The sequence below is a fragment of the Leopardus geoffroyi genome, chromosome C1 (assembly GCF_018350155.1).
Source record: "Leopardus geoffroyi isolate Oge1 chromosome C1, O.geoffroyi_Oge1_pat1.0, whole genome shotgun sequence".
Taxonomy (NCBI): domain Eukaryota; kingdom Metazoa; phylum Chordata; class Mammalia; order Carnivora; family Felidae; genus Leopardus; species Leopardus geoffroyi.
The window spans coordinates 99,031,930-99,056,352 of NC_059328.1; the positions used below are offsets into that span (position 1 = coordinate 99,031,930).

Here is a 24,423-nt window from a genome sequence, read left to right on the forward strand (position 1 = left end):
ATACTCTTTTTCTTACAGTATACTAATTATTAATTTTTTGGGGTTATGTTTTAATGTTTTATATTTGGGCCATGTCTTTCTTGACACATTTCACCTTTCAGAATAGATCCCAGATTTGTTCTTAAAGTCCACTGACTTCTTGATTGTATTTGGGCTGGTTGCCTCATATTTGAACTTTGACATTTTAATGAAGCTTTGTATTTTTTCTGACATTTCTAATGACCCTTCTAATTGCTTTAGCATAGTCTCAAGTTTGTTTTTCCTCAGATATCAAGTGTATGGTGTCTCTTTTATAATCAAAGGCATCCCTCTTGATATCTTCCAACTTTCTGCTCCAAACTGGATTATTTATTTGCTTTCAGGGTTAGCTGTACCATTAACCATTGTCATCTGGACTTGGCTGCTTTGCTGTCCTCAGTAGGACCTCTTCTTTGTTTTATATTATCTTTTTTGGTTGAAGCTCTCACTTTTCCTGCAGTTATGTATTCAAATAATTCACTTAGGATATGTGGAAGGCAAGCTTTCTGAGGTCTTGCATGTTTAGAAAAGATTATATTCTGTCTGTACACTTGATTGCTAACTGGGTTGGATATGAAATTGCAATTTCAAAATCTTTTTTTTCGTCAAGTCTTTGAGAGTATTGCTTTACTTTCTTTTGACATAATATAGTTTCTTTTTTAAAAATTTTTTTAAAAATTTACATCCAAATTAGCATATAGTGCAACAATGATTTCAGGAGTAGATTCCTTAATGGCCCTTACCCGTTTAGACCATCCCCCACTGCCACAACCCCTCCAGTAACCCTCAGTTTGTTCCCCATATTTATGAGTCGCTTCTGTTTTGTCCCCCTCCCTGTTTTTATATTATTTTTGTTTCCCTTCCCTTATGTTCATCTGTTTTGTCTCTTAAAGTCCTCATAGGAGTGAAGTCATACGATTTTTGTCTTTCTCTGACTGACTAATTTCACTTAGCACACCCTCCAATTCCATCCACGTAGTTGTAAATGGCAAGATTTCATTCATTTTGATTGCTGAGTAATACTCCATTGTATATATATACCACATCTTCTTTATCCATTCATCCATCGATGGACATTTGGGCTCTTTCCATACTTCGGCTATTGTTGATAGTGCTGCTATAAACATGGGGGTGCGTGTGTCCCTTCAAAACAGCACACCCGTATCCCGTGGATAATGCCTAGTAGTGCAATTGCTGGGTCGTAGGGTAGTTCTAGTTTTAGCTTTTTGAGGAAACTCCATATTGTTTTCCAGAGTGGCTGCACCTAGCTTGCATTCCCAATCATATTTTCTTTTGACACAATATAAATCTTGTTCTTTTATAGGACATCTTTTTTATTCCTGAAAACTCTTAGGAGTTCTTCTATATCTTTGAAGATCTAAAATTTCCCAGTGATGCCTTAGATGTGGTGTTTCTGCATTTATCCTGCTCAACACTGATAATATAATAATCACAATGACATAAAATTTACTCACTATATGTTGAGGATTGTTGGAAGTGCTTTATATGTATTATCACATTCAACAACCCTGTGAGGTAGGTATGATTGTTTCTCTCACTTTATGTATGAGAAAACTGAAACAGAGAGGCTATATGACAAGGCCTTTTTAATTCAAATAATGTTGTATACTTTCATCTATGGAAAATTTTATTGTATTACTTCTTTATAATCCCCCCCCTTTCATTTATTTCATTTTTTCTTCTGGAATTACTATTTTAGATCTCCTGAAATGAATCTCCATATTATTTATTTTTTCTCTTATATTTTCCATATTTTTGTTCAGTGTCGTAAAAGATGGCCTTGTTTTTATTCCCTAATACTTCTATTTTTTTTTCCTTTAGGAAATACATTGTTTTATCCCCCAAAATTATGCTGTTCTCTGGTTTTCCTATGAATACCTTTATTAGTATAATATCTCAGAGATACTCCTCAGGGCATTTTTAAAGTTATTATTATTTTCTTAATTATCTTTGTTAATTCTGATGTCAAATTGATTTATCTTAGTGTTTCTCTTTTATGCTGTAGCTGTCCTTCAAATGTCTGGTGGTATTTGGTTATTTGTACATATTTTTAAATGAGGAAGTAAAAAGGTTAACCATGAGCTCTATATATGTGGGTGATACTTGTTGATCGTTGGACTTTATTTCAAAGTTAAGTGGCGAGAATTTCATATTATATGAAATTTGGACTATTTGGCCCCATAAATGCCAAAACAAAAAAGAGTTTACTTGGGCTCTTAGCACCCATGTGAGGTAGTTCTTTTCTAAAGAAATTGAGAAGAATCCTATTTTTTCCTAAAAGTGCATGTCGAGCTGCCTTTTCCCATGGTGGTAGGAGTGAAGGTGGGAATGGCAGGCAAGTTCATTTGTTCCACATTTAAATCTTTAATCACTTTCTCAATGTTTGACTTCACTTCTCATTCCCAACCCTCATTATGTCTGCTATTCACAACTTGAAACCTTCAGAACTTGCTGGACACATCTCTGACGAAGTCTGCTCAGCACATAGTTTAATTAGGCTAGGGTTTCCCCAGTTCTCACCTGTCAGCATGCCTCCACCTTCTACCAAGTGTGTTGAGATTATTCTTTTGCTGATACCTTGCCTACTGTTTTCTTCATTGTTTTGAACTTACACCTATGTTTATTCTTTTACTATAATTCTAATGAGGCCTTGGAAGAAAGGAGATAAAATGTGAGATCAGTCTGCTCTCTTAATCTGGTTGCTCCATGACTCGTTCTTTTTTTTTTTTTAAGTTTTTATTTTAATTATTATTAGTTAGCATACAGTATCATATTAGTTTCAGGTATACAATATAGTGATTCAGTGATTCCCTACATCACCCAGTGCTTGCTCCATGACTCATTTTACTTATTCTGAGCTAAAATATACTCAATATCTAAACTTTAAATATTATCTTATTAGTTTTTTTCTTAAGCAAGGAGAAAATAATCCTGTAGAGATAAGTGTTCACTTACCGACCAAAATCTCCCATACTTTAAAAAAATCCTAGCCCCTCCTCAAGTTTAATCATTATTAGAATAGTAAAAAATGGGGTGCCTGGTGGCTCAGTCAGTTGAGCATCAGACTTCTGATTTCAGCTCCGGTCATGATCCCAACCAAGGTCATGGGATTGAGCCCTGTATCTGGCTCCAAGCTCAGCATGGGATTCTCTTTCCTCTCTCCCCCACGCTCTCCTCCACTGAAGCACTCTGTCTCTCTCTCACTCCCTCTCTCTTTCTGTTTCTTAAAAAAATTAAAAAATATCTTCAACATTTATCAACATGTGAGACTCTCCCAAAGGTAGAGCCTGAAATCCCCCATACTCTGTATTGTGGGAGGGAAAAAGAGAAGAAGAGAGTGATGGGGAAGGTGGCAGGGGGGAGGGCAGAAGGGGAGCAGTGTTACCTTACTACATCTTTGTCCCCAAGTAGTGGGAGGGGGAAGCTTTGGCAGCTTTGGCTCCTCAGTCTGCCTGGATGTCAGGCAAGCATCCCAGGACTCAGTCACCCTTAGACTTGGGATTTGGGGGTTTTTTTTGGTCAATTTGATAATCCATTTACTTTAGGAACTAAGGAATAGGAGCTCCAATTTGAAGGTATTATATAGGAAAGATGTTGATTTTGAATCTGTTAGAAGGGAGATGAAGAAAGACACAATCTAGAAGACGATTTTTAAAAATAGGTACATCCAAAAAAGCGTGTGAAAAAAGTAAATTAAAGTTACTTTTACATGGCTTATTATTGTTGAAAGTATGCCCACTTTTGTGAGTAATATCTCTTTTCCCAACACTCAAAAACCGTATATAATAGATTTTAAAACTTTATTGGGACTTCATGTCACCTGGGTCATTCTACAATCCAATAATTTTCTTGTTAAAAATTTGCCCAGCCACTACCTTGTGCTAGGTCTATTTCCCTTCATGATTCTGGAAAATTCATCTGTAACAAACCTTCAAGTTTCTGGAAATTTTCAGGATGCTAATTTTTATAAGTTGGGTTTAGGGATATAATTTGCATTCAGTAATATTTGCTCTCTTTAGATGTATAGTTTGCTGCATTTTATATAGTCGCATAACTACCACAATCAAGATATAGACTATTTCCATCACCCCAGAAAGCGTCCTCATTCTTTGCAGTCAGTCTCCACACCATCCCAAACCCAAGCAACCACTGGTCTTACTTCTGTGTTTATTCTTTGCCTTTTCTAAAATGTCATATGGATGGACCAATACGGTATGTAACCTGTTGTGTCTGACTTCTTAGCATAATGTTCTTGAGAACCACCCGTGTTAACGTGTGGATGGTTTATTCCTTTTAATTGCTGCATAGTGTTCTGTTGTATGGTTGTACTGTAACTTGTTTATCCATTCACTGGTGTGTGGACATTGGGTCCTTTCCACTTTAGGGCTATTATGAATAAAGCTGCTAAAAAAATTTATGCATATGTCTTTGTCAACATACGCTTTCATTGCATTTGAGTGAATACCTAGGAGTGGAATTACTGAGTCATGTGGTAAGTGTATGTTTATAACAGATTGCCAAATTGTTTCCCAAAGTGACTGTACCGTTTTGCATTCCTGCTTGCAAAATATAAGAGTTCCAGTTGCTCAATATCCTTGCCAGTACCTGGTATTATACGTTTTTGTTTTTAATTTTTTAAGTTGTCCTAAGAGTTGTGCAGTGATATCTCATCATAGATTCCATTTTTATTTCCCTAGCAACTAATGACATTGAGCATCTCTGTGTGTGCTATTTGCCATCCTTATCTCTTCTTTGGTGAAGTGGCTCTTTAAATCTTTTGCCTACTTGTTTCCTTTAATGTTTGTTTATTAACTTTATTTTGAGAGCGCACGAGAGAGAGTGTGCACATGCACATGTGCATGTGTGAGCAGGAGAGGGGCAAAGAGAGAGGGAAAGAGAAAATCCCAAGCAGGCTTCTCACGGTCAGTGCAGAGCCCAACATGGGACTTAATCCCACAAACCGAACCCAACTGTGAGGTCATGACCTGAGCCAAAATCAAGAGTCCTGCACTCAACCGCCCGAGCCACCCAGGCCCCTCTTTTGCCTAGTTTTCAATTGGGTTGCATGCATTCTTGTTGAGTTTTAAGAACTCTTTATATATTCTTGGTGGATTCTAAACATCGTTCTGAACACCTTACCTCTTTCAACATTCCCTTGAAGAAGTTGCTATTGTTACACCCATTTCATACATGATAAAAACAAGGTATAGAAAAGCTAAGTGACTTACCCTAAATCTCATGGCTAGCAAGTAGCCGTGCACTGGGATTTGAAACCAGGTGTTTTGATTTTAGACGTCTTGCTCTCACCAGTGGTTTTAAACTTTCTGTAAGGAGCCAGATAGGAACTATTTTAGGTTTTATGGACTATAAATTCGGTTGCAACTACTTGATTCTGCCATTGTAGCTCAAGGGCGGTCATAAACAACAAGTAAACAAGTGGGTGTGGCTGTGTTCTAGTATACTTTTATTTATGTACACTGAAATGTGAATTTCAGTAATTTTTACATCCATGAGTGTTGCCAACCCTTGATCTAAACCATACTTCACTGCTTTCTATTTGAACTACTTACATTTCCATTCGTATGTCCCCAAACCCCAGTCTTTTTTTTTTTAATTTTTTTTACTGTTTATTTATTTTTGAGAGAGCAAGAGACAGAGTGGGAGCAAGGGAGAGGCAGAGAGAGAGGGAGACACAGAATCCGAAGCAGGCTTCAGGCTCTGAGCTGTCAACACAGAGCCTGACGCGGGGCTTGAACTCACGAACCGCGAGATCATGACCTGAGCTGAAGTCGGACGCTTACCGACTGAGCCACCCAGGCGCCCCCCCCCCCCCCGCCAAACCCCAGTCTTAAGCACTTCTGCAAAACATTTATCTTCTTGTCTAAAAAATGTATATTCCTTTTAGCATGTAGGTACTCAGTAGATACTTGTTGAATTGAATTCAAATAGCTGAATTGAATTGGCATATAGACGAGATAACACAGTTCATTCCTAATTCTCTCTCCAGCTATTTTTTAAGTACCTTCTCCAAGGCTGTTGTTCTTTATATGTGCTCCACAATAAGGAATTTATTATATCGTGGGTTTTGTGATTTCATAATCATTTGTCTTCCTCTCTGGCAATTTCTGTGTCAAACCCTCTTTAACAGTTTGCAAAGCTTTCCATGATGTTCTTTTAGTTTATTATTCACGTATTAATTGAGGGTACATCCTAGGTGCTTATGACTCAGTGGCCAATAAGATTGCCTGGCTTCAAGTAGCTCAAAGCCTAAGGGAGGAGTCAGAAAAATAAATAAGCCAGTACAGTGTAGTGACATCAATGATATGACAGAGGCTGGCACAAGGGGTTATGGGAGCATTTAGAAGTCTCCCGGCTTAGGGGAATCACAGTCTACATTAGTTGACCCTTGCTAAGTGGCTTGCATTTTGGTATTGTAAGCCATAACCTCTGGAGGCAGGGATGGAGGGGATCTTCAAAACCAACTTTGGAATCACCTATTCACTTTCTGAAACGTCCTCTTCACCCATTTTATGACTTTCAAATGTAAGAGGCAAAAACATCACCTGTCCCCTGATCCCTCTAATCGTATTGAGGAACTTCATATACATTAAAAACACATTTTGGCTTCTCCTCACTGCATCATTCACTCTTACCTGGGTCAGAAAGATGACCAGCAGGTCTGGAACCCTGGTGAATTTCCACTCAAATATTGATACCTGCTCTGAAGGGATAGCAGACCTCTGGCTGGCATTGTCAGGCACGCTGTCCAGATCAGCAGATTTGCCCATGGGTCTCCTTGATACTGGTTTTCTGTAATTTGCCGTTGCTTTTTAGTCTTTCCCAATTTGGATCTCAGGTTGTGGCTTTTTCCTTTTTTTTTTTTTTTTTTTTGGTTTTGTTGTTGTTGTTGTTCGCAATGTGGTCTTGGCCGAGATGCCTTTCTCCTTATGTTTATCAGTGGTTGGGAATATTGTTACCTGTGGTTATGCAGTTGATACCAGTACTAATGACCACTGTCTGTGTTAGTGTTTGTATTGTGGTGGGGGTTGGGGGGGGGGAGAGGAGGGCCCTGAGGAGGAACAAATTGCTGTATTTGGAAAAGAAAGGCAGAATGGGGTGGTGCGAGTGTTGGGAGAGAAGGGTTTCCAATCACTGGCTTGTTATAGACACCATCTTGAGATTATTTCCTCTTTTTATGGTCATAATTATTATGTGAATGTTTTGCATATTGATTGTACCTCTGTTCGCAGGAGCTGGAGACTGTGGCTTGTTTCTGCAAACCCCATTGTACTTTTAATTCCAGAGGCCATCTCTTAGTATCACTATCTCTTTGAGGGGCAAACCACCAAGAGATCCAGGCTGTCCAATAGAAAAGAAAGCCTGATAAAAATTCCCTTGTTCTTTGTACTAGAAAATAATTTTAGCATCACATTCTGTCCATCTGGACATCATTAATATTGTCAACCACTCCCTTCAGTAGCCTTTAATGTCTAAATAATTACTCCCTGTGGCCATAATCCGACATGATGTCACTCCCCTCCTGATTTGCATTTCATAGATAACAGACAGCTTGGGAATTGCAGGGGCTTTGTGAGCTGTTCTGAAAGCCTAACACTTACTCCCACCATCACCTCGATCACATCATGTCCCCTCCTCTAAATCTGTCACCGAACCGCACAACCTCCCCCCCCCCCCCCCCATCAATTACCCTTTTCCTTCTGTTACACCATCCCTGGTTGTGCCGATACCAAGCTCATCATCCTGATTGATAACTGGAAGTGAAGTTGACTACTCGGGACACTTCAGTGCTTTTCTGAACGTGGGCATCTTGACAGGAAGTTCAACTCTTCATCCTGTGGGATAACCACTTCCCCCACCATGCGGATCACTTTTCCACTTTGCAGTCCCACCTCTCTGCAGGTGCACAGCCACCTGCCTTGAGTAAGCCTCGCATCCCGGCCCGGACCGCTGCTCCAGGCCTGTTCACGGGTGTCTTCCCGATCACCCCCTTGTGCCCTTTACCACCCAGACACCGGCAGGCAAAGCTGCCTGTCACGGAGCCAGGGGGGAGTGAGGCCAAGGTGCAGGCCATTAGGAAACAGAAAACTGTTCTCTTTTGGAACATTTATTTATTTATTTGTTTTTATCTTCTCACTTAAGTTTTTCCCTTTCATTTCTCTTCTTCTTCCCCCATCACCCCGCAATCTCCCTTCTCTCTGTCCCCTGACCAACTTTTGGTGCCTCTCTTTCCAGGTAGTTATCTTGCTTCTCTGTGTCCAGGTTTGGCCTTTGTCTACACAATACCAAGCATCTGGATATATGGTAAAAACATGCTGTCAAGTACCCAGATGTTTGGGAACATCTGGGTATTTTGGCAACCAGCAGCAACAGCTGCATAATGGAATTCATGTTTCCCTTTTCAGTCATCACTTGACATCGGGTGGACAGAGTCTCACCAGCCACAATCTAAGCACAGCCACTCGCTGCTGGCAATTCTGTTTTTCATCTCACATGGGGAATTATCTCTGTCAATCATTTTATTGTCGAAGAAAAGGGGAAGAAATTTGTCTCTTCTTGGGCCTGCAGTACATCATCACTCTATGCCTCAGTTCTTTTCTTATTGAAAGAGCTAGTAGGAGCTGACAATTTCTTTAACCTTTCCTACCCCAGAGGCAGGGAGAGAGAATAAGGCATGTGAAGCGCTGTTTTCGCCACACGAGTCTAGAGAATCTGACAAGAACTTGTTTCCTATTAGAGTCACTCTCTCTGGTTTGAGATCTCCCCCCCCACCCGCCCCGCCCCCCGCCCATTCTCTCTTACATTCTTTGTACCACTCTATCTACAAGAGAAAGAAAAATGATGGTAGTGTATTATTCCTGCCCACAAAAGGCCCACATTATCTGTTTGTATTTTTCTCAGGTAGCTTAGAATAACACTGCTCTGCCCCAGCGGGGCCTTCAGTAGAGGGACGATCTCTAGAGGCTGCCTCAGACAGCCAAGTGTTCATTGTTATCTCTGGTTAGACCTAGCAGCCTCAGTCCCCTCCAAAGGGTTCCTGAAGCTGTAGGACATCACCACGGCAGGGTGGGCATTAACTCTGGCTGCAGGACAAATCCCGGCAGTGTGGTTCAGTGGCTGTGCCCACCCGGGGCTATAATCAGGGTGGCGCATCTAGGTCTGCACATGCAGATTGGCGCGGCTTGATTGAAGAGTGCATTCGTGAGCGAGCCACTTTCTAGATCAAAAGATTAAGGCAGTGGATGTGTTGGAGGTTTCTTTTCAGGAGATGGGACGGAATAGAGACACAGACCCCAAGTCAGTGCAGTCAGAAAATACGTCAGTCTATTTAGTGAAACCAATTCCAGGGTGAGTGCTCGCTGGCGCCGCGTAGACGCGGCCTGAGTGGCGGTGGATCTCAGAGGGTCAGCAAAGAGCCGCGGGGTCGCGAGCCTACGCGGCGGCCCCCAGGGACACAGTGTCATCCCCACGCCACGTCCCCAGCGGTGCTCGCTCGCTCCAGGTCCTCTTCGCCATCCTCCCGCAGCCAGAGCCGATTCTGGCTCTCTGTTCTCCTTCAGTGAGGCCTCTCCCCTCTCCCCCTCTCCCCACTTTCTGCCTCCTTCCCTCCCTCCCATCCCCCTCCCTCCACCTTCTCCCAGAGGAGGTGACAGACGGGCCTGTAATTTGGTTCCATTCGCTCGACTGGAGCAACACCTGCCCCCCTCCCCTGGGACCAGAGGGTCTCATCCCAAACCCTACAAGAAGCCAAAGACAAATCCGGGCCCACATGCAAATACAATGACTCCGGGGACAGGGACACAGAGCCCGCAGCACATACCCCAGCCGCCAGCGTCCTGGCTTCTGCCTGCAAACCAAGAAAACCAAACACCTCTTGAAGTCCCAACTACCAAAAAAATCACCCAGAACTTTAATTGGGGTTTCAGAGTTTTTAAAAAATTAATCATGAGCTACTGTAGTAAGTACCATTTCCTCTTGCTCACACCACAGGCCAGAACTAAGTGCCTGGCATCAGGGGATCTGGACAGCAAAGTCCAGAAATAGAACTAGATACGAAGAACAAGGTGGGGAGACATGAGCAGGTGTGTGTGTGTGTGTGTGTGTGTGTGTGTGTGTGTGTGTGTGTGACTGCCGTCGGCCTGTGGCATCTGTCACACCAAGGACGCAGTAGACATGCGATTCCTGGGTGGGCTCATTTTCTTTGTGCGAACCTTTAGTGTCTGCACCTGCCTGTCTTGTGGGAACACTCGTTTCTGTTTCCACTGACTCAGAATCGTGCCAGAGCACTGACCACAGAGGCTTTCTGACCACTTCCCAAAGTCTAGGTGTTGTCAAGGTCACCCTGCAACCGTGACTCCTTGTGGACCTTTCCCAGGCTTGGCCTGGGGCCATGCAGCTTGATGCTTTCAGCACCCAACTTCCCAAAGCCAAGCTCAGAACCACACCCCACACTTGGGCCCTAGCCACCTGCTCCACACTAGAGGGCAAGTCCAGTGGGCTGGGCCAGTGTCTGCTCCAGGGCCCAGGATGCTTAAGAGAAAATGTGTTCTTTCAATTCCTGTAGTTTTGGGTGGTGTTTTGTTTCCCACCAAAAAAATAAACTCTTGTATTTTTTTCCTTTTTCTCCGTTTTCAAAGTATAAGGTTTTGAATTTTACTGCCCCCGCCCCAGCTTCATTTTCCATTCAGAGCTTGCCAGCCGCGTGACCTTGGGCATGTGCCTTAATTTCTCTGTGTTCCAGTGTCTTCATCTGTGATTTAGGAAAAATAAGGGCTCCTAAGTCACTGACTGTTGGGGGACCATGTGAGTAATCATCGAAAGTGCCCCGCCCAGGGTAAGTGCTAAAGTCTGTGCACTTCTTGCTGTTTTGCTGTTAGTCGCGGGGCTACAACCCAGGGAGGACAGTGTGGGCTGTCTGGGAGTCAGAGGCTTCTAGGCGGCTCTGCTGCTGACAAGGTAGGAGACTGTGGCTGAGCCACTTAAGCACTCAGGACGTCAGCTGGCCATACCTCTGTCCTGGGGGCCTGAAGGACTCACAGAGCTGGCATATGTGACAGACTTTGTGAGCTGGAAGGACCGTGCTGGGGGCATTTGTTGCTGTTGTTAATAATCCTCAAGCCTCTGCAGATGCTGCTGTCAGGGAGGGCTCGCAGGTCCTCACTTCTAATTCCCCAGAATTCTTCCTTCTCCAGAGCTCCCCCTCACCCCAGTTCCCAGCCAACAGCTGAGAGAATTCACCTGGTTTTTTGTTTTTAAGTCCTTGAAATCTGCCTGAGTTGGGCTCTGGCAGCGTTGTCTTTTACCCTGGGTTGTAGTTAACCAGCCATCACCCACTAACTACCCAGGTGGTACCCCCACAGCAGCTCCTGTGTTAAACTGGCCAGTTCTTGGGCATGTCCCTCCATTGACAAGGCAGGGAGAGGGTGGTAAGAGGGGCATTCATGGTGTGTGTGTGTGTGTGTGTGTGTGTGTGTGTGTGCACGCGCGCGCATGCATGTGTGAGAGAGAGAGGAGAGAGAGTGCCAAAATTAAGAATTTTTAAAATAGAGGACCATCAGGGGCACCTGGGTGGCTCAGTTGGGTAAGCGTCCGACTTCAGCTCAGGTCATGATCTCACGTTTCCTGAGTTCGAGCCCCGCATCGGGCTCTGTGCTGACCGCTAGGAGCCTGAAGCCTGCTTCAGATTCTGTCTCCCTCTCTCTGCCCCTCCCTTGCTGGTGCTCTCTCTCTGTCTCTCTCTCAAAAATAAATAAACATTAAAAATAAATAAATAAATAAAATGGAGAACCATCGGAGAGACGATCCAACTGGCTGGAGGAAAAGATAATTCGGAAAGGTGGGTTACGCCAGCTGTAAAATTCCCCCCAAAAATGTAGGTACTCACTGATGATATTCAGAAAATACTGCTAATTTGTTTCACACTAATAATGGTAATTTTTAGTTATGTTAAAAGAAGGTCCTTATCTTTTAGAGATATTTACTGATGTATTTATGGATGAATGATGTGATGTTTGGAACATGCTTCAAACAGCCCAAAGGGGTAGGGGGAAAGTGTGGATAAGAGTATAAATGAAATGTCATCATATTAGAACGCAGTGTACTATGCCCTTTGCTTTTGTAGATGTTCTTAAACTCTCCATTAAGAGTGGTTTTTAATGTAGTTACTCAGAAAATTCATGCTGATTGATTTTTACTCACCAGGCCCCAATCACTCACTCCGGAACTGAGGCAGCCTCCCCTCATAGCAGACCTCGCCTGCCTCCAGCGCAGCTCACCTCCCACTGCTCCAGGAATGACCCCTAACCCTCACTACTTTTATCCCCTAGGAGAAGACTCACCAGGTACTGCTCCACAGACTCAGCTCCTTCCCTTGAGTGCGTCTGACCTCCTGAGCCTTTCAGGCAGACTGATCCCCATGTCCTTTCCCCTCCCAGTTAGCCCATCTGGACCCCAGGAGATCCTAAAGAGGACCTCCCCTTTCCTACATCCACCACTCTTACACCTGCCCCGTGATTCCTGATATCCTAATATCCTGTCCCTTTTTCCTAGTGTCTTTCTGGAATGATCATCAAGGAGGTGAGGAACTTCCTTCCTGATCTGGAAATACTTAGCAAAACTGGACAGGAAATTCCAACAATTCCTCTCTTCATTACCTCAAAAATAATTTAGTTGCTTAACTTTCAAAAAGCTCACCTGCTGTAAGAGCCATTATAGTAAGTGCTGCTGAGCTCTTAACATGCACCGGACCTGTTCTAAGTGTTTTACATGAATTAACTCAATCTTCCTAACAATGCTACAGGGTAGGAACTACTATCACCACCACCACCCCCATTTTACAGGTGAAAAAACTGAGGCAGAGAACTAAGTAATTTGTTTCAGGGTCACTGCCAGGTAGTGGAAGAGCTGGGGTTTGGACACAAGCGTGCTTTGTCAGAGTCCGCGCTCCTGACCACTCTGCCTGTGGTAGCATCAGTGCTGAGGGCAGAAACCACGATGAGAAGATAAAAGGCGTGGGACAGGCCTCGCGCATGGGGTGGCGCGGGGGCTTCAGATGTATGCGTCACTTGTAATGTATGCATTTATGTTTCATTCCATCCCATGCTGTTTACTTCCCTGTAATGTTTTCTGTCTTATAGGACAGGGATTTTTGCTGTCTGACCTCTTGTAGACCTAGCAGTGTGTCCTATGCACATGAATACAGGTGGTAGAGACCACAGATCGTTAATACACTCATGAACTATTGATGTATTATTTTTAGTTTCTCCTATACAGTGTCCTATGCATACTATAAATGCAAAGTAATGGTAATAGTTCGCATTTATGCGGCACTTACTGTATTCTTGCTCTTCTGGCAAGCACTCTACAATATCCTGTGGAAACCTCATGATATGCATTTGAGACAGATGCATATATTGTCCCCTCCTACACATCTGAAAACGACAGCTTGAGGAGGTATGATAACATGTTCCACATCACACATCTAGAGTGGGTTGGAACCAGAATCTAAACCTGGCCCCAGACCCCTGGGTTTCAAACACAGGGAGAGGAGAAACAAATTCTGGTATAAGGTTTGTGCGTGGGACTCAGGGAGCTGAGTGGCTAATGCTGCCCAAAAAAACCGAGGAAAGTGATGTAAAGTGGTTACATTTGAGTTAGGTGACAATGGAATGATTGGAAGTTTCTGGGCAAAAAATAAGAATGGAGGAGAGCATCCTAGGGAGAAGGAGAGCGAGTACAAAGGCACAGATTATAAAGGACCAGCCATCTCCAGAGAAGAGAGGAAATCTGAATTTGGCAGGAACATTTAACCTCAGGGAGAATGGCTGAAGATGATGCTAGAGAGTGTCTGCAACAAGCTTGTGAAAGATTTCTATGCCTGGAGAAAAAACTTGAGCTTTATTTATAAGCAGTGGGAACTCAAGGAGAGCTTTCAGGCAGGGAATGGCAGGCTATCTTTAAAAGCTGTTTCTCGGGGCATTGGGAGAATGGACCTCAATGTGCTAAGGAGTGTGGGTGGGGTAGACTGAAGAGCCAGCCCCACCGTGGTGGTGAATAGTAATGTCGCAGACAGTGTCCTCCTCCAGGAGGAGCCTGTCCACAGCTGCCACCTGCCTGCAGTGTCTTCCTGCAAAGTAGAAAGTGGCTCCCCTACCACCCGATGGCTTAGTGCCAAGCCCAGGCACACGCTGAACTTGGCAAGCAGGGCACAGGCTCAGTCTTAGCCTCCACGGGTCCACTTGGTTGGGGGGCCTGCACTCCTTAGGCGTTACCTGAACTGGAGCTTCTCCTAAGCACATGCATGAGAAGATGGGGTACAAGGGCCAAAGGTAGGGTGTGTGCATGGCACGGCCCCCTTTAGCAAAGGAAAACCACTGAGTGTGACCCCTAAAGGCAGGCACTTGGATAGACCGACAGACGTGGTTTCGTGGCCCTGAGAAAGTTATGTAATTTCTCTAAGCCTCAGTTTCCTCAACTTGTTAAATGGAAGTACCTACCTCAATGGGTTATTGTGAGGATTAAAAGAGCTAAGAATGCACGCAAAAACAGGATGTGAGGGCGATCTGGCCGCGACATCTGTCACCCCATTGATCACCAGGGTTGATATGGCTGATCTGGCTGGCTAGGCGGGGGTCCCCTTCCTCCCTCACCGCTCCACGTGTGTCCCTCCGGAAGCGCGCTCGGTCGAAGAGGACGACCTTCCCCGATAGAGGAGGACTGTTCTTCAGTCAAGGGCATACGAGTAGCTGCGCTCCCCTGCTAGAACCTCCAAACAAGCTCTCACGGATGCACACAAAGGTCTTGGCGCAGTAAGCACATAGTTCACACTGACTACACATTAGCTGTTAATATATCTACCACACCAACAATGAGCGAGAGCCCATCCAGGCCTGGGAAGGGGTATTGGCCGTACATGCACTTGAGTTGGCTGTCCCCTGCCCCTCATCCCTTGCTACCCCAGACCTCAGTGGGAGGAAGACGGCAACCAGAGACAGATAGCAGTGACAGGGACTGGATACACCACAGCACTCCTGAGGTGGGCTCTGTCTGCTTACCTCATCCTAACAGACACGTGGTCATGGGGCGGGGCCACGGGAGGAAGCCCCAAGAACAGGATTCAGCGGGGGAAACAGGCCTTCTGTCCTCCTCCATCCAGCTCCATTTCTTTCCATATACACCCCCTGTCCTCAGTCTGCTCTTCCTTTCCTAATCTATGCCACCACCCGTACTCTCTGCCACTGGCCCTCCCATTATCCTCCCCGCCCCCCTGCCCGTGGAGGGGTTTTTTGCTCAAGACTTTTGCCCCTTTTCTCTGGATGTCTCTGGACAGTGGCAGAAGCGAAGCAGTCATCTGGGCATAGAAATACCCAGCACAGGTGGCCTTGTCAACTGGGCCAGGTGGGGCTCAGTTTTCTGGGGAGTGGCAGTGCACTGGCCAGTTGTTGGGCAGCTGGGACAGAGGGCAGAAGGTGAGAGAAACATTGGGAGGAACTGTGGTCCCCAGCGTGTCTAGGGAGGGAGCGAGCTGGGGGTGAAGGACAAGGCCCCTGGCAGTGGGGAGTGGCGAGAGATCGGCTTGGGCTGTTTTGGGTGGCTTGCGCACAAGACACGTTAACAAGATATGAGAAGACGGCCATCCAAGTAGCAGTGATCTTGGAAGCGGCTGGTTAGGTGGATCCAGGTGTCTGCCTCTTCTGAGAGGCCGGCCCTAACAGCAGTCACAGGGCAGCAATGCCCTCAGCTGCCGTTCTCTATTTACCCTGCTGTATTTTTCTTCACGGCAAAACTTGAAATTAAATATTGTTTACTTGTTGTCTTTTCTCCAGTAGACTTGGTCCCATCTGTTGCTCTTTTCGTGGCATCTAGAACAATGCTCAGCACACAGTAGGTCCTCAACAAATATTTGTTGAATGTAAGATTTGAATGATTGCCGTCATTCTACAGACAAGAATTATTACTCCCTTACCCGTGGCTGAATACATGTTGCTGAGTCCCTGCTACATGCCAGGGATGAGTCAGTTATCTTCTGGTGTAGCAGAGCACCACAGTGTTCCCTTTCTCTTTGGAGGGTGCTGAGCTGCCTTGGATCTGAAATTGCACAATCCTCTCCTGGCCTCACAGGGGCCGTGTGCCTGGGAAAAGATGTTGCCCTTTGCCCTTGGTTCATGTCCGCCTTACTTAACACCAGAGGTGAGGGCCGTGGTCTGGGAAGTGAGTAAAAAGATCCCCCCCCTAGCTGTCAATGGGAAGTCTGTGTAGGTCAGTTGGAAATTGAGCTAATAAACCAGGAAAAGGGGGCTGTCAGAAGGTTCTGGAGGTCAGAAGTTGACTCCATTTCTTGGCATGGGAGCAGAGCCGATTTTTCTGTCATACAAGAGAGAAGTGCCATGAGGACTGAAACTGTTCCTAGAGAGGGGGAGACCTCAATTCAAACACTCAGTCCAAAGACAGCATGTCTGGAGGCTGGAGGAACCAGCCCCTGCTGCAATGTCCAGGACTTGGTCCAGGTACAAAGCCAAAGCAGGTTCCATTCTTTTTCATGCCCTACAAAGTGTGTTCTTACTATGCACCTCCATGTGAAGAAGAGAATGAAGTCTCACTAGGTATCTGTGAACTTGACTATAAGACACCTGGGTGAAAGGTGAAAAATGCTCAGAATCCCAGATATTTCACAGACATAAAACGAAGCATCCACATAATTATAATTTTTACTTGGCAACCAGAGATTTGGTGTGATATAGACTCATGGTTCATAATATTCTACACGTGTGTGTGTATATATATGTTGTACATATGTATAGAGTTTTAAAGTTATTCACGTGTTCTGTTTATACACGGACTATTTCACATTTTTATAGGCTTTTGTAGATGACATTCTTCACATCCCAAGGTTGGTCCAGGACTTAGTTTTTTTTCTTGTTTGCAGGTGTCATGTCTGGATTAGATGTTCGAGTGCTACAATGTACACCTTGTTCTTAACAAGTGCCACGAGGACTCAGTGTCATCATCTTGGGGTCTTCTTACTGCCAGTAAGTAGCTGTGTGATTTAGTGTAGGGCATGTAAACTCCCTGTGCCTCAGTTTCCTAAATCAAATTTGAAGAGGTTGAGTTAATTACTAAGACTCCTTTTAGAGCCAAAAAACCCCATGATTAAATAATATTTTTCTGTAAGCATTATAATTTATTCCTCATTGGGAGGAACATGCTCTGTGTCACCATCACATGTAGGATATCTATAGATGATCAGTATCCAAGTTTAGGAAAAGTATCAAATACCTCAGTACATAAATTTGTTAACGTTTGGGTTGTTGGGGGTTTTTTTGTGTGTATATTTTTTAATTAGTTCCTTTCTGAGGATTGTGTCCATTAAGATACTTCATGCTCAGCCAGTATGTTTATTATTTTTCAATAGTATGCTTTAAATAAAGGAGAGAACTTTATTTGATACCTTTATTTATATGCAAAACAGCGCACCATTCATGAGATATGAAAAACTCGTCAGATAGAAACCAGGTTATATCTATTTTCACTACAAAATATTGCATTATATAAAGCAACAGAGACACAAAAAAACCCTGAAAAAGACTAAAATCTTTGGATAGCAGATGTGTGGTTTTTTTTTTTTTTCCCTTGTCTGTAAAATACACTCCTTGTTTTAAGAGTTTCACAGCTGAGAACATGAAACATTTTCAGGTTATAGACTTTTCTTTTTGGTTGTCACAGAGGAAAGTAGTTTTGAAATCTTTTTTTTTTTTTTTTTAGGAAAATAACTTAGTTTCCTAAAATCATCCCACGCACAAACAGCACACACACACACACACACACACACACACACACACACACAAAGAAGCTACTGTCCTTATAAACAGTTTGTAAAGTACTTTTCAGACATAACTACACATAAGAATAACAACACTTACTTTTTTTTAAAAAACTATAATAGTGAAGTGCTAATGTTGCTGATCTCACAACAAAAGAACCTTTTCAAGAACAAACATCTTAATATATAAAATATGTTTAGAAACAGGGAGAAGTGGGAAATTTGTTATACAAGTGCAATATAATTAGAGCAAAAAAGAAAGACCACAGTATAATCTCAACAGACACATAAAAAGTTAGACATAATTATTCCACAGGAAAAATTGTAAACACTTGACTATAAATAAATTGGCACAGAGTATCCAAAGTAAAATTATCACCACTCTGAAAAATAAATGTCTTGAAAAAAATACTCTACTCCTTCTAACATAAATAAAAATAGGTTGTCTTTTGCTAACTGTACCTATGGGTCCACATGTTTAAGGTCACAAATAGATGTTTTTGGATATATAAAGGGGCACTTTGCCTGAAAAAGCAATCAGATATTAAAATTTCCATTTAAATATGGATTCTCCTGTCTACATCAGTGTCCTACCTTGGGGTTAAAATCTCACCAAGATCAAATCTTCCCACAGTGTGTCTGTTCTTAATCTATCTTTTAAGCTTACCAATATTCAGGGTTTGTCTGTTTTATTTGGATCCTAATATAATCTTCCCTTCCACAGCAGAATGGAAACTTTCCTGTTCCACCGTTCTGTGCCTTAAATCTCTACACTGGAGGAGAGTCCCTCCCACCCCCTCCAAATGTTAGGTGATTTGTCAATTAGAAAAATCCCAGATAGTCTAAAGTTAGGAGGCTTTACTCTGAGCTTCTGAGCTCCTGCCCTCATTCTTTCAAAACGTGAAGATCTGTGGGAGATAAATGGAGAACTCAAAGCCTCCAGTGAGCTAAAGCAACCACCCTTAAAGGGATCCTAACACACGGAGGGGAGGTTTGGAGGCTGTGCGTTGCGGGTGCCTCGGGGAGGCTCGCCTGGAATAGTGCCCCCTGCAAACCCGGGGGCTCGCCAGACAACCCCACCTTCCCGAGTTGGAAACCTTCCCTCGACTCCCCGCTGACCGGAGAGAGCTCGAACGCATGGCAAGCTTCGTCCCGCGTCCAGGCCTCTCGCGGCGGCTGTCCGGCTGGGCGGCCCTCTCGTCCACCAGCCCTGCGGCTGCCCCCCGGGGCCGGTGGCGCTCCCCCGGCTTCCGGACAGGCGGCCTCCCGCCGCGCCCGCGGCCCTACACGTCCAGGACGTGGTTGAGATAGGAGATGTAGCAGATGGCCAGGCGCAGGATCTCGATCTTGGAGAGCTTCTTGTCCGGGGGCAGCGTGGGCAGCAGTTTGCGGAGCTCGGCGAAGGCCAAGTTGAAGGCCTCCACGCGGATGCGCTCGCGGGTGGCGTGGGCCGAGCGGTACTTGGCGGTGGCGCGCCGGCGGCGGCGCTTCTCCTCGCGGCTCAGCTGCTGCGGGTGCGGGTAGAGCGCGGCCCGGCTGCCGCCCTTGCCGTCGCCCTCGGCCTCCTCCACCGGCTCCAGGTCCGACACGCTGCCCAGCACCTTGGCCTCCGCGCCGCCCAACGACTCCGGGTCCGAGTGCGCCGAGCTGGGGTGGTCCGAGTCGGCGGCTTGGTCCGGACTCAGCATCATTTTGGAAGCTGAGGGGGAGTCAGAACATCAATCAATAAAAGGAAGGGTCTTCCTTGGATCCGAGGGAGAGCGGGCGAGGGCCTACCGGACCGGCCCTCGGCGCGTCCCGGGTCTCCTCCCCACCCCAGGCGGGCGCGCTCGGCGGAGCTGGCCCCGCGGGCAGGCAGCGCGCGGAGAGGGGCAGACCCGAGGGCCCGAGCCGCGCGCCTCCCCGCGCGGGGGCCAGCGAGGTCCCGGCTGGGCCCCGGCCGCATCCCGGACCCGACTCCCCGGCCTGCGGGAGGCCGAGACCGGCCTGTGGGCCCGGCCCGGCCCGGCCCGGCGGGGAAGCGGCAGGCCCAGGTGGCTGCGCGCGCGTCCGGTGCCTCCTTCTGCCAAAATACCGACCCCGCCAGGCCGCCTGCCTTCCTTCCCCTTCCCTGACAAACGAACGATGCCGAACGGCGAGCACTTCTGGGGTGTACGCGGGGCGGGGGGACGCCGTGGGCGCCCCGGCCCCGAGGGCCTTGGACCAGGCAGCCGGAGGCCGCGGCGCCCACGGGCCTCGCACCAGTCTGGGGCGTGCGGGACGGCCGCGGCTGTGGAGGGCGCCCCGCGCTGGAGGGGAGCCCCGGTCACTAGTGCGGACGGAGGGCAGGCGGCCCGGAGCGGGCAGCTTCTCCGTCCCCCTCGCGCTTCCCCGGAAAAACAAAGCAATGACTGAACAAACGCGAAGGCTCCTTTCTCCGGAAAATTGACCCTTTTGCCCTCGCGGCCCCCCGAAGCACCATCTGTCACGCAGACAGCCACACACATCGGGGACCTAGGGACGCGGCGACGTGGCATGAGACAATGCGCCCAGCAGCCGGCCGGCCACCTCACGGGGAAAATGCCGCCGGCGGGGTAGTGGCGGGAGGGGAGGCTGGGAGGGAAAGGGAGACCCGGGGCGGGAGGACGCGACCCGAGCTTCCTCTCCAAGGGCCAAGCCCGGTGCTGGGGGCGGGGGGCGGGGGGGGGTCGGAATCGAGAGCCCCGCAGCGGCCCTGGGGCGGCCTGGCCCAGGCGGAGCGGGGCTGTGCTCAGCTCTCCTGGAACGACGCCTTCCCGGGAAGGCCGCCCTGCCGGGCTCCTGCCGGGGCCTGGAGCTCCGACACCGACCGCGCGCCTCCTGGGAGGGGGCTGCCCACAACCCCCGGGGCTCGGGTGGTCGGCGGGGGGGGGGGGGGGGGGTCCGGCCTCCAGGAAAGGGGCCGGCACCTGCGGGGCAGCGCGCACCGACCGCCGGCGCCAGTGGGAGAGCACCAGGCCGCGGGCCCCGCGCGAGAGACGCTCGCGGCGGGAGAAATCCGTGGCGGCGACGAGTCGGAGGGCTCGCTTCTAGAGAAACAAAAGCCAGGGAGGTGAGATCCGCTCCTCGCGCCGCGCTCGCCCAGGAGCGAATGTGTCTCCAAGCTGGCTCGTACTGCGCTGCGAGGAAAGCGGGTCCTCGAAGGCAAAATAAAAACAAATGCTCCAAGTGAGCTACATGTGACTCCCTACGGGCTTCTCTCGGGTACGTTTATAAAGGAGAACAACTTGCACCTGTACATTCGGCTTGAAAGGGCATAAATAAATTGGCGAGTGGTGGAAAATCACAGTAAGCATCGACATAGTTGTAGTGCGGCTAAAAAGTTCCCGGGTTGCCTTCAAAGCATGCTAAATTCTCCTCCAGATATCTTTTTAAAATTGTCACAAATAGCATGTCGTGCATACATCCATTTCACAATTAGCTGAAGTACATCTATGAAGACGGTATGAATAATCTAACTTAGTTCCAAGGTGGGAAAAAAAAAATTACTTAAAGGAGCCTTACCTTGTAAAAGCCTTCTCGATAATCTTTTCTCCAATCTTTTAGAGTTACAAATCCCAAAGAATAGAGGGGAGAAATTCCGAAGTATATATTAAAAGCAGCAAATATTTATTACATTCGAGTGTGAAAAAGCAGCTGTCATCTCGCTGGTGTCCACAGCGAGGGACGATAGTGTCTCAGGATGTGGACGATGTAAATGATTGTTCACTTAGTTGATAGACCAAAAATGCCTTCTCCTTTTAATTGTTCTCAAACATTTCGGGAAATTCGTTGTTGATTTTTTTTTTTTTTTTAAATGAGGTGTTGAAAAGTCTCGTGCCTTTTTTCCTCTTCTGGGTCTCTATAAATAACAAAAGAGATGCAGAGATAAACACAATCACATCAAAGGGCTGATTCCTCCACTTTCTAATAGTGGAAGAATCAATAAGAAAGATGGTTACATTAGATAAGATCCCGCTCCTGTAGGACTCCTTTCCTTCCCTTAATACCGTGGAGAAGAAACTGGGAAGAGCAAGGCAGAGATGCGATCTTCCTCAGAAGTGATTTTTTTTTTTTTTTTTTTGAGATAAGGCTTTGTTCAGCTGATGTCTCCCCAGTTCCCAGGAACACAATACTGTAACTCGGGGCTAAGCTTGCCTCTTCCTCTCTCCTCATTTACTTGTAGATTGTATAAACAGGCACCTATTTGCAGTTTCAAAGTCTTCCAAGGCTTGCTAACACCTCCCACCCCCACCCCCTCCTTTCTTTACCTTATAGCAAAATACATATAGTCTGGCTTGGAGACGCTTGGAGAAAGGTTCGTGGAAAGTGAACGTCTCCCGGAGTAACAGTGACAGGGACGCGGAGAAAGACGGGAGAGGGTGGGAGAGCCAGAGCAAAGAGGCAGAGATGCGTGTGTGGCTTCTTGGCTCTCCTGGTACCAATTGATTCAGCCTGGAAATGGTGGAAGAGATAAAGGCTTAAGAAGGGGGATGGAATTTTTTTCCCCTAAATTGATATTTAATGGGAAATCCTATTGGACAGAAACCTGGACATGAGTCACTTAATTGGACTTGACATCTGTCACAGTGTGGGAGTTTTCACAGCCCAAATATTTTAGCAGATCAGATTCCCACTGAATCTGTGCCATAAAATATAACAGTTGAAAGCAGTCCATGATAGAAACCTTAGCCTCTAAACAGAATCTCTAGCCATTATCAGACTGTTTCTCTTTTTCCAATTATTGATGCAGTCTTTAAGTGCAAATAAGCAACATATTGACTGTGGAAAATTTCTCCTCACATATTAGAAAACCGGCATCTTCCCCTAATGTTTGGGAAAGTATTTGTGTCCAGAACATGAAAATATATACTATATATGGTACTATAATAAATATATTCACGTATGCAATGGCCAACGTTTATTAGTGATCATCAGAAGATATTTGGTCAAGACTTGATGAAGCATATTCATGTTTTTGAAATATATCCTGCCACTGGACTAATTTTCCAATATGTGGTTTAAAAAAAAAAAAAAACCCTTTCAATAGATTAAGTCATTGGTGGAACTGGGAACAGAATCCAGGCATTGTAATTTCAGAGAGCACTCTAGGAGACCATCCTACTTTCCTAAACATGTTTGTTTTTCTCTTTACCCATTCGTTCATTCAAGTTAAAGTCTGGCATATTACATGTGTTGATTATTGCACTTCATTTTTGCTTATTTTACCATATGAATATTTAGCGTAGGGGCAGTGCATTGGGCCAGGATGTAAACACACACAAATCACCAGTGTATTGCAGCACATTATGCCTTTGCTATACCCGACCCCTTGGCCCTGAATTTATATGCCTTATAACAAAAGGGAAAATCTAGTTCAATTACTTGGCCACTTTATAAAGACACTGTTAGTCTCCATCAGCTAAGTATTATTTGCAATCATTTTGGCTTTTTTGATTGTGTAAGCTTAAAAGAAATAAAGAAATACTGTAGCCTTATTCTCCATGTTAATAATTCCCTGGGGGAACATTTGTGGAGAGAGGACTCCTCATTTTTCCTTCTTTTTCAATTTTGCTCTAAAAACAGGTTTTATCATCAGGGGAGAGGATTGATCAGCCTACCCCTGGGAGTGACCCTCATGGCTGCCACCAGTCCTGTTTGCCTTTGCACACATATTTCAGCCTATGGGAGATGCCTGGACCGGAATGGGGTGGGGGTGGGGAGAGTAGGAAGTGTCTCCAAGGAAAATGGGCACCAACACTTCCCAGCTTTGCCTCTGCCCAGCCCCAGCACAGAAGCATGTTTTAGATATCCCCAGGACGTTTCAGCAGAGGCAGAAGCCAGCTGCATTTAGGTGGCAGTGGAAAGAGGTGAGTGGAGGAACTCCCCAAGGTGTAAAGATGAAGGGAAAAGGGAGGTTTCCCCACTCTGGCCAGGCATCCACACATAGCCAGACCTGTGCACCCAGATGTGCACCCACAGATACCTGTAGTCTCACCCCCCACTACTCATGTAATCTGGCTGGCTCTGTTAGACTGCTACACATTCAGACTGACAAAGTGAAAAACCTGGTGAGTGTAATCACCATAGCTCATGAGACCATTGCTGCCGTGGGAAGCCACTGGTATCTCTAGTTACCCTGGTGTTGGAGGAAGGAAGGAAGTGGGGGGAACATACCAGGGCAGGTCAGATCCTGCCAACGTGTGTGTGGATCCAGATACGTTCTTTTTTACATTCAGGCTTACCAATTCCATACTGACAGCCTGCGTGTACATAAAGCCCTTGTAAACAGGTACACGCTTAGACTCATACATAGCCATGGCTGGATGCACAGTTATGGTCACAAACATGAATTCACGCTCACACACGTGTGCATTCTCTCTTCCAGGAAAGCCTCCCCCTCTCCTACTGCCACCTTTGCCTTTTCTAAGACCTCCCTAGCACAGATGGTCCCTCCTTCTGTGCTTCATAAGCACTTTTTTTCCTATCCCCCTTAGAGATTACATATCGTACACGGTGATTCTCGGTTTCCATACCTATGTTTCCCACTA

General features: G+C 46.0%; 1 protein-coding gene and 1 long non-coding RNA gene across 2 annotated transcripts in view; one reads left to right on the forward strand and one right to left on the reverse strand.

Moving 5' to 3' along the window:
* The window catches only part of LOC123598517, a 60,893-nt gene extending 43,393 nt beyond the window's left edge, over nucleotides 1-17,500 (forward strand). Inside the window, exon 3 of the long non-coding RNA XR_006712660.1 lies at nucleotides 16,982-17,500. This is a non-coding gene — a long non-coding RNA (uncharacterized LOC123598517). The remainder of the gene's footprint in view (nucleotides 1-16,981) is intronic.
* Nucleotides 17,492-23,671, reverse strand: NHLH2 (nescient helix-loop-helix 2). The gene is made up of 3 exons (XM_045478768.1): nucleotides 22,144-23,671; nucleotides 21,398-21,734; nucleotides 17,492-19,574 (listed from the first exon to the last, which is right to left on the reverse strand). The coding sequence occupies exon 3, from the start codon at nucleotides 19,564-19,566 to the stop codon at nucleotides 19,159-19,161; it is 408 nt and encodes a 135-aa protein (XP_045334724.1). The 5' UTR covers nucleotides 19,567-19,574; nucleotides 21,398-21,734; nucleotides 22,144-23,671; the 3' UTR covers nucleotides 17,492-19,158.
* Between the last annotated feature and the right edge of the window lie 752 nt (nucleotides 23,672-24,423).

Coding starts and splice junctions, on each gene's coding strand:
- NHLH2 (XM_045478768.1), bottom strand. CDS start 19,566: ATGATGCTGAGTCCGGACCAAGCCGCCGACTCGGACCACCCCAGCTCG.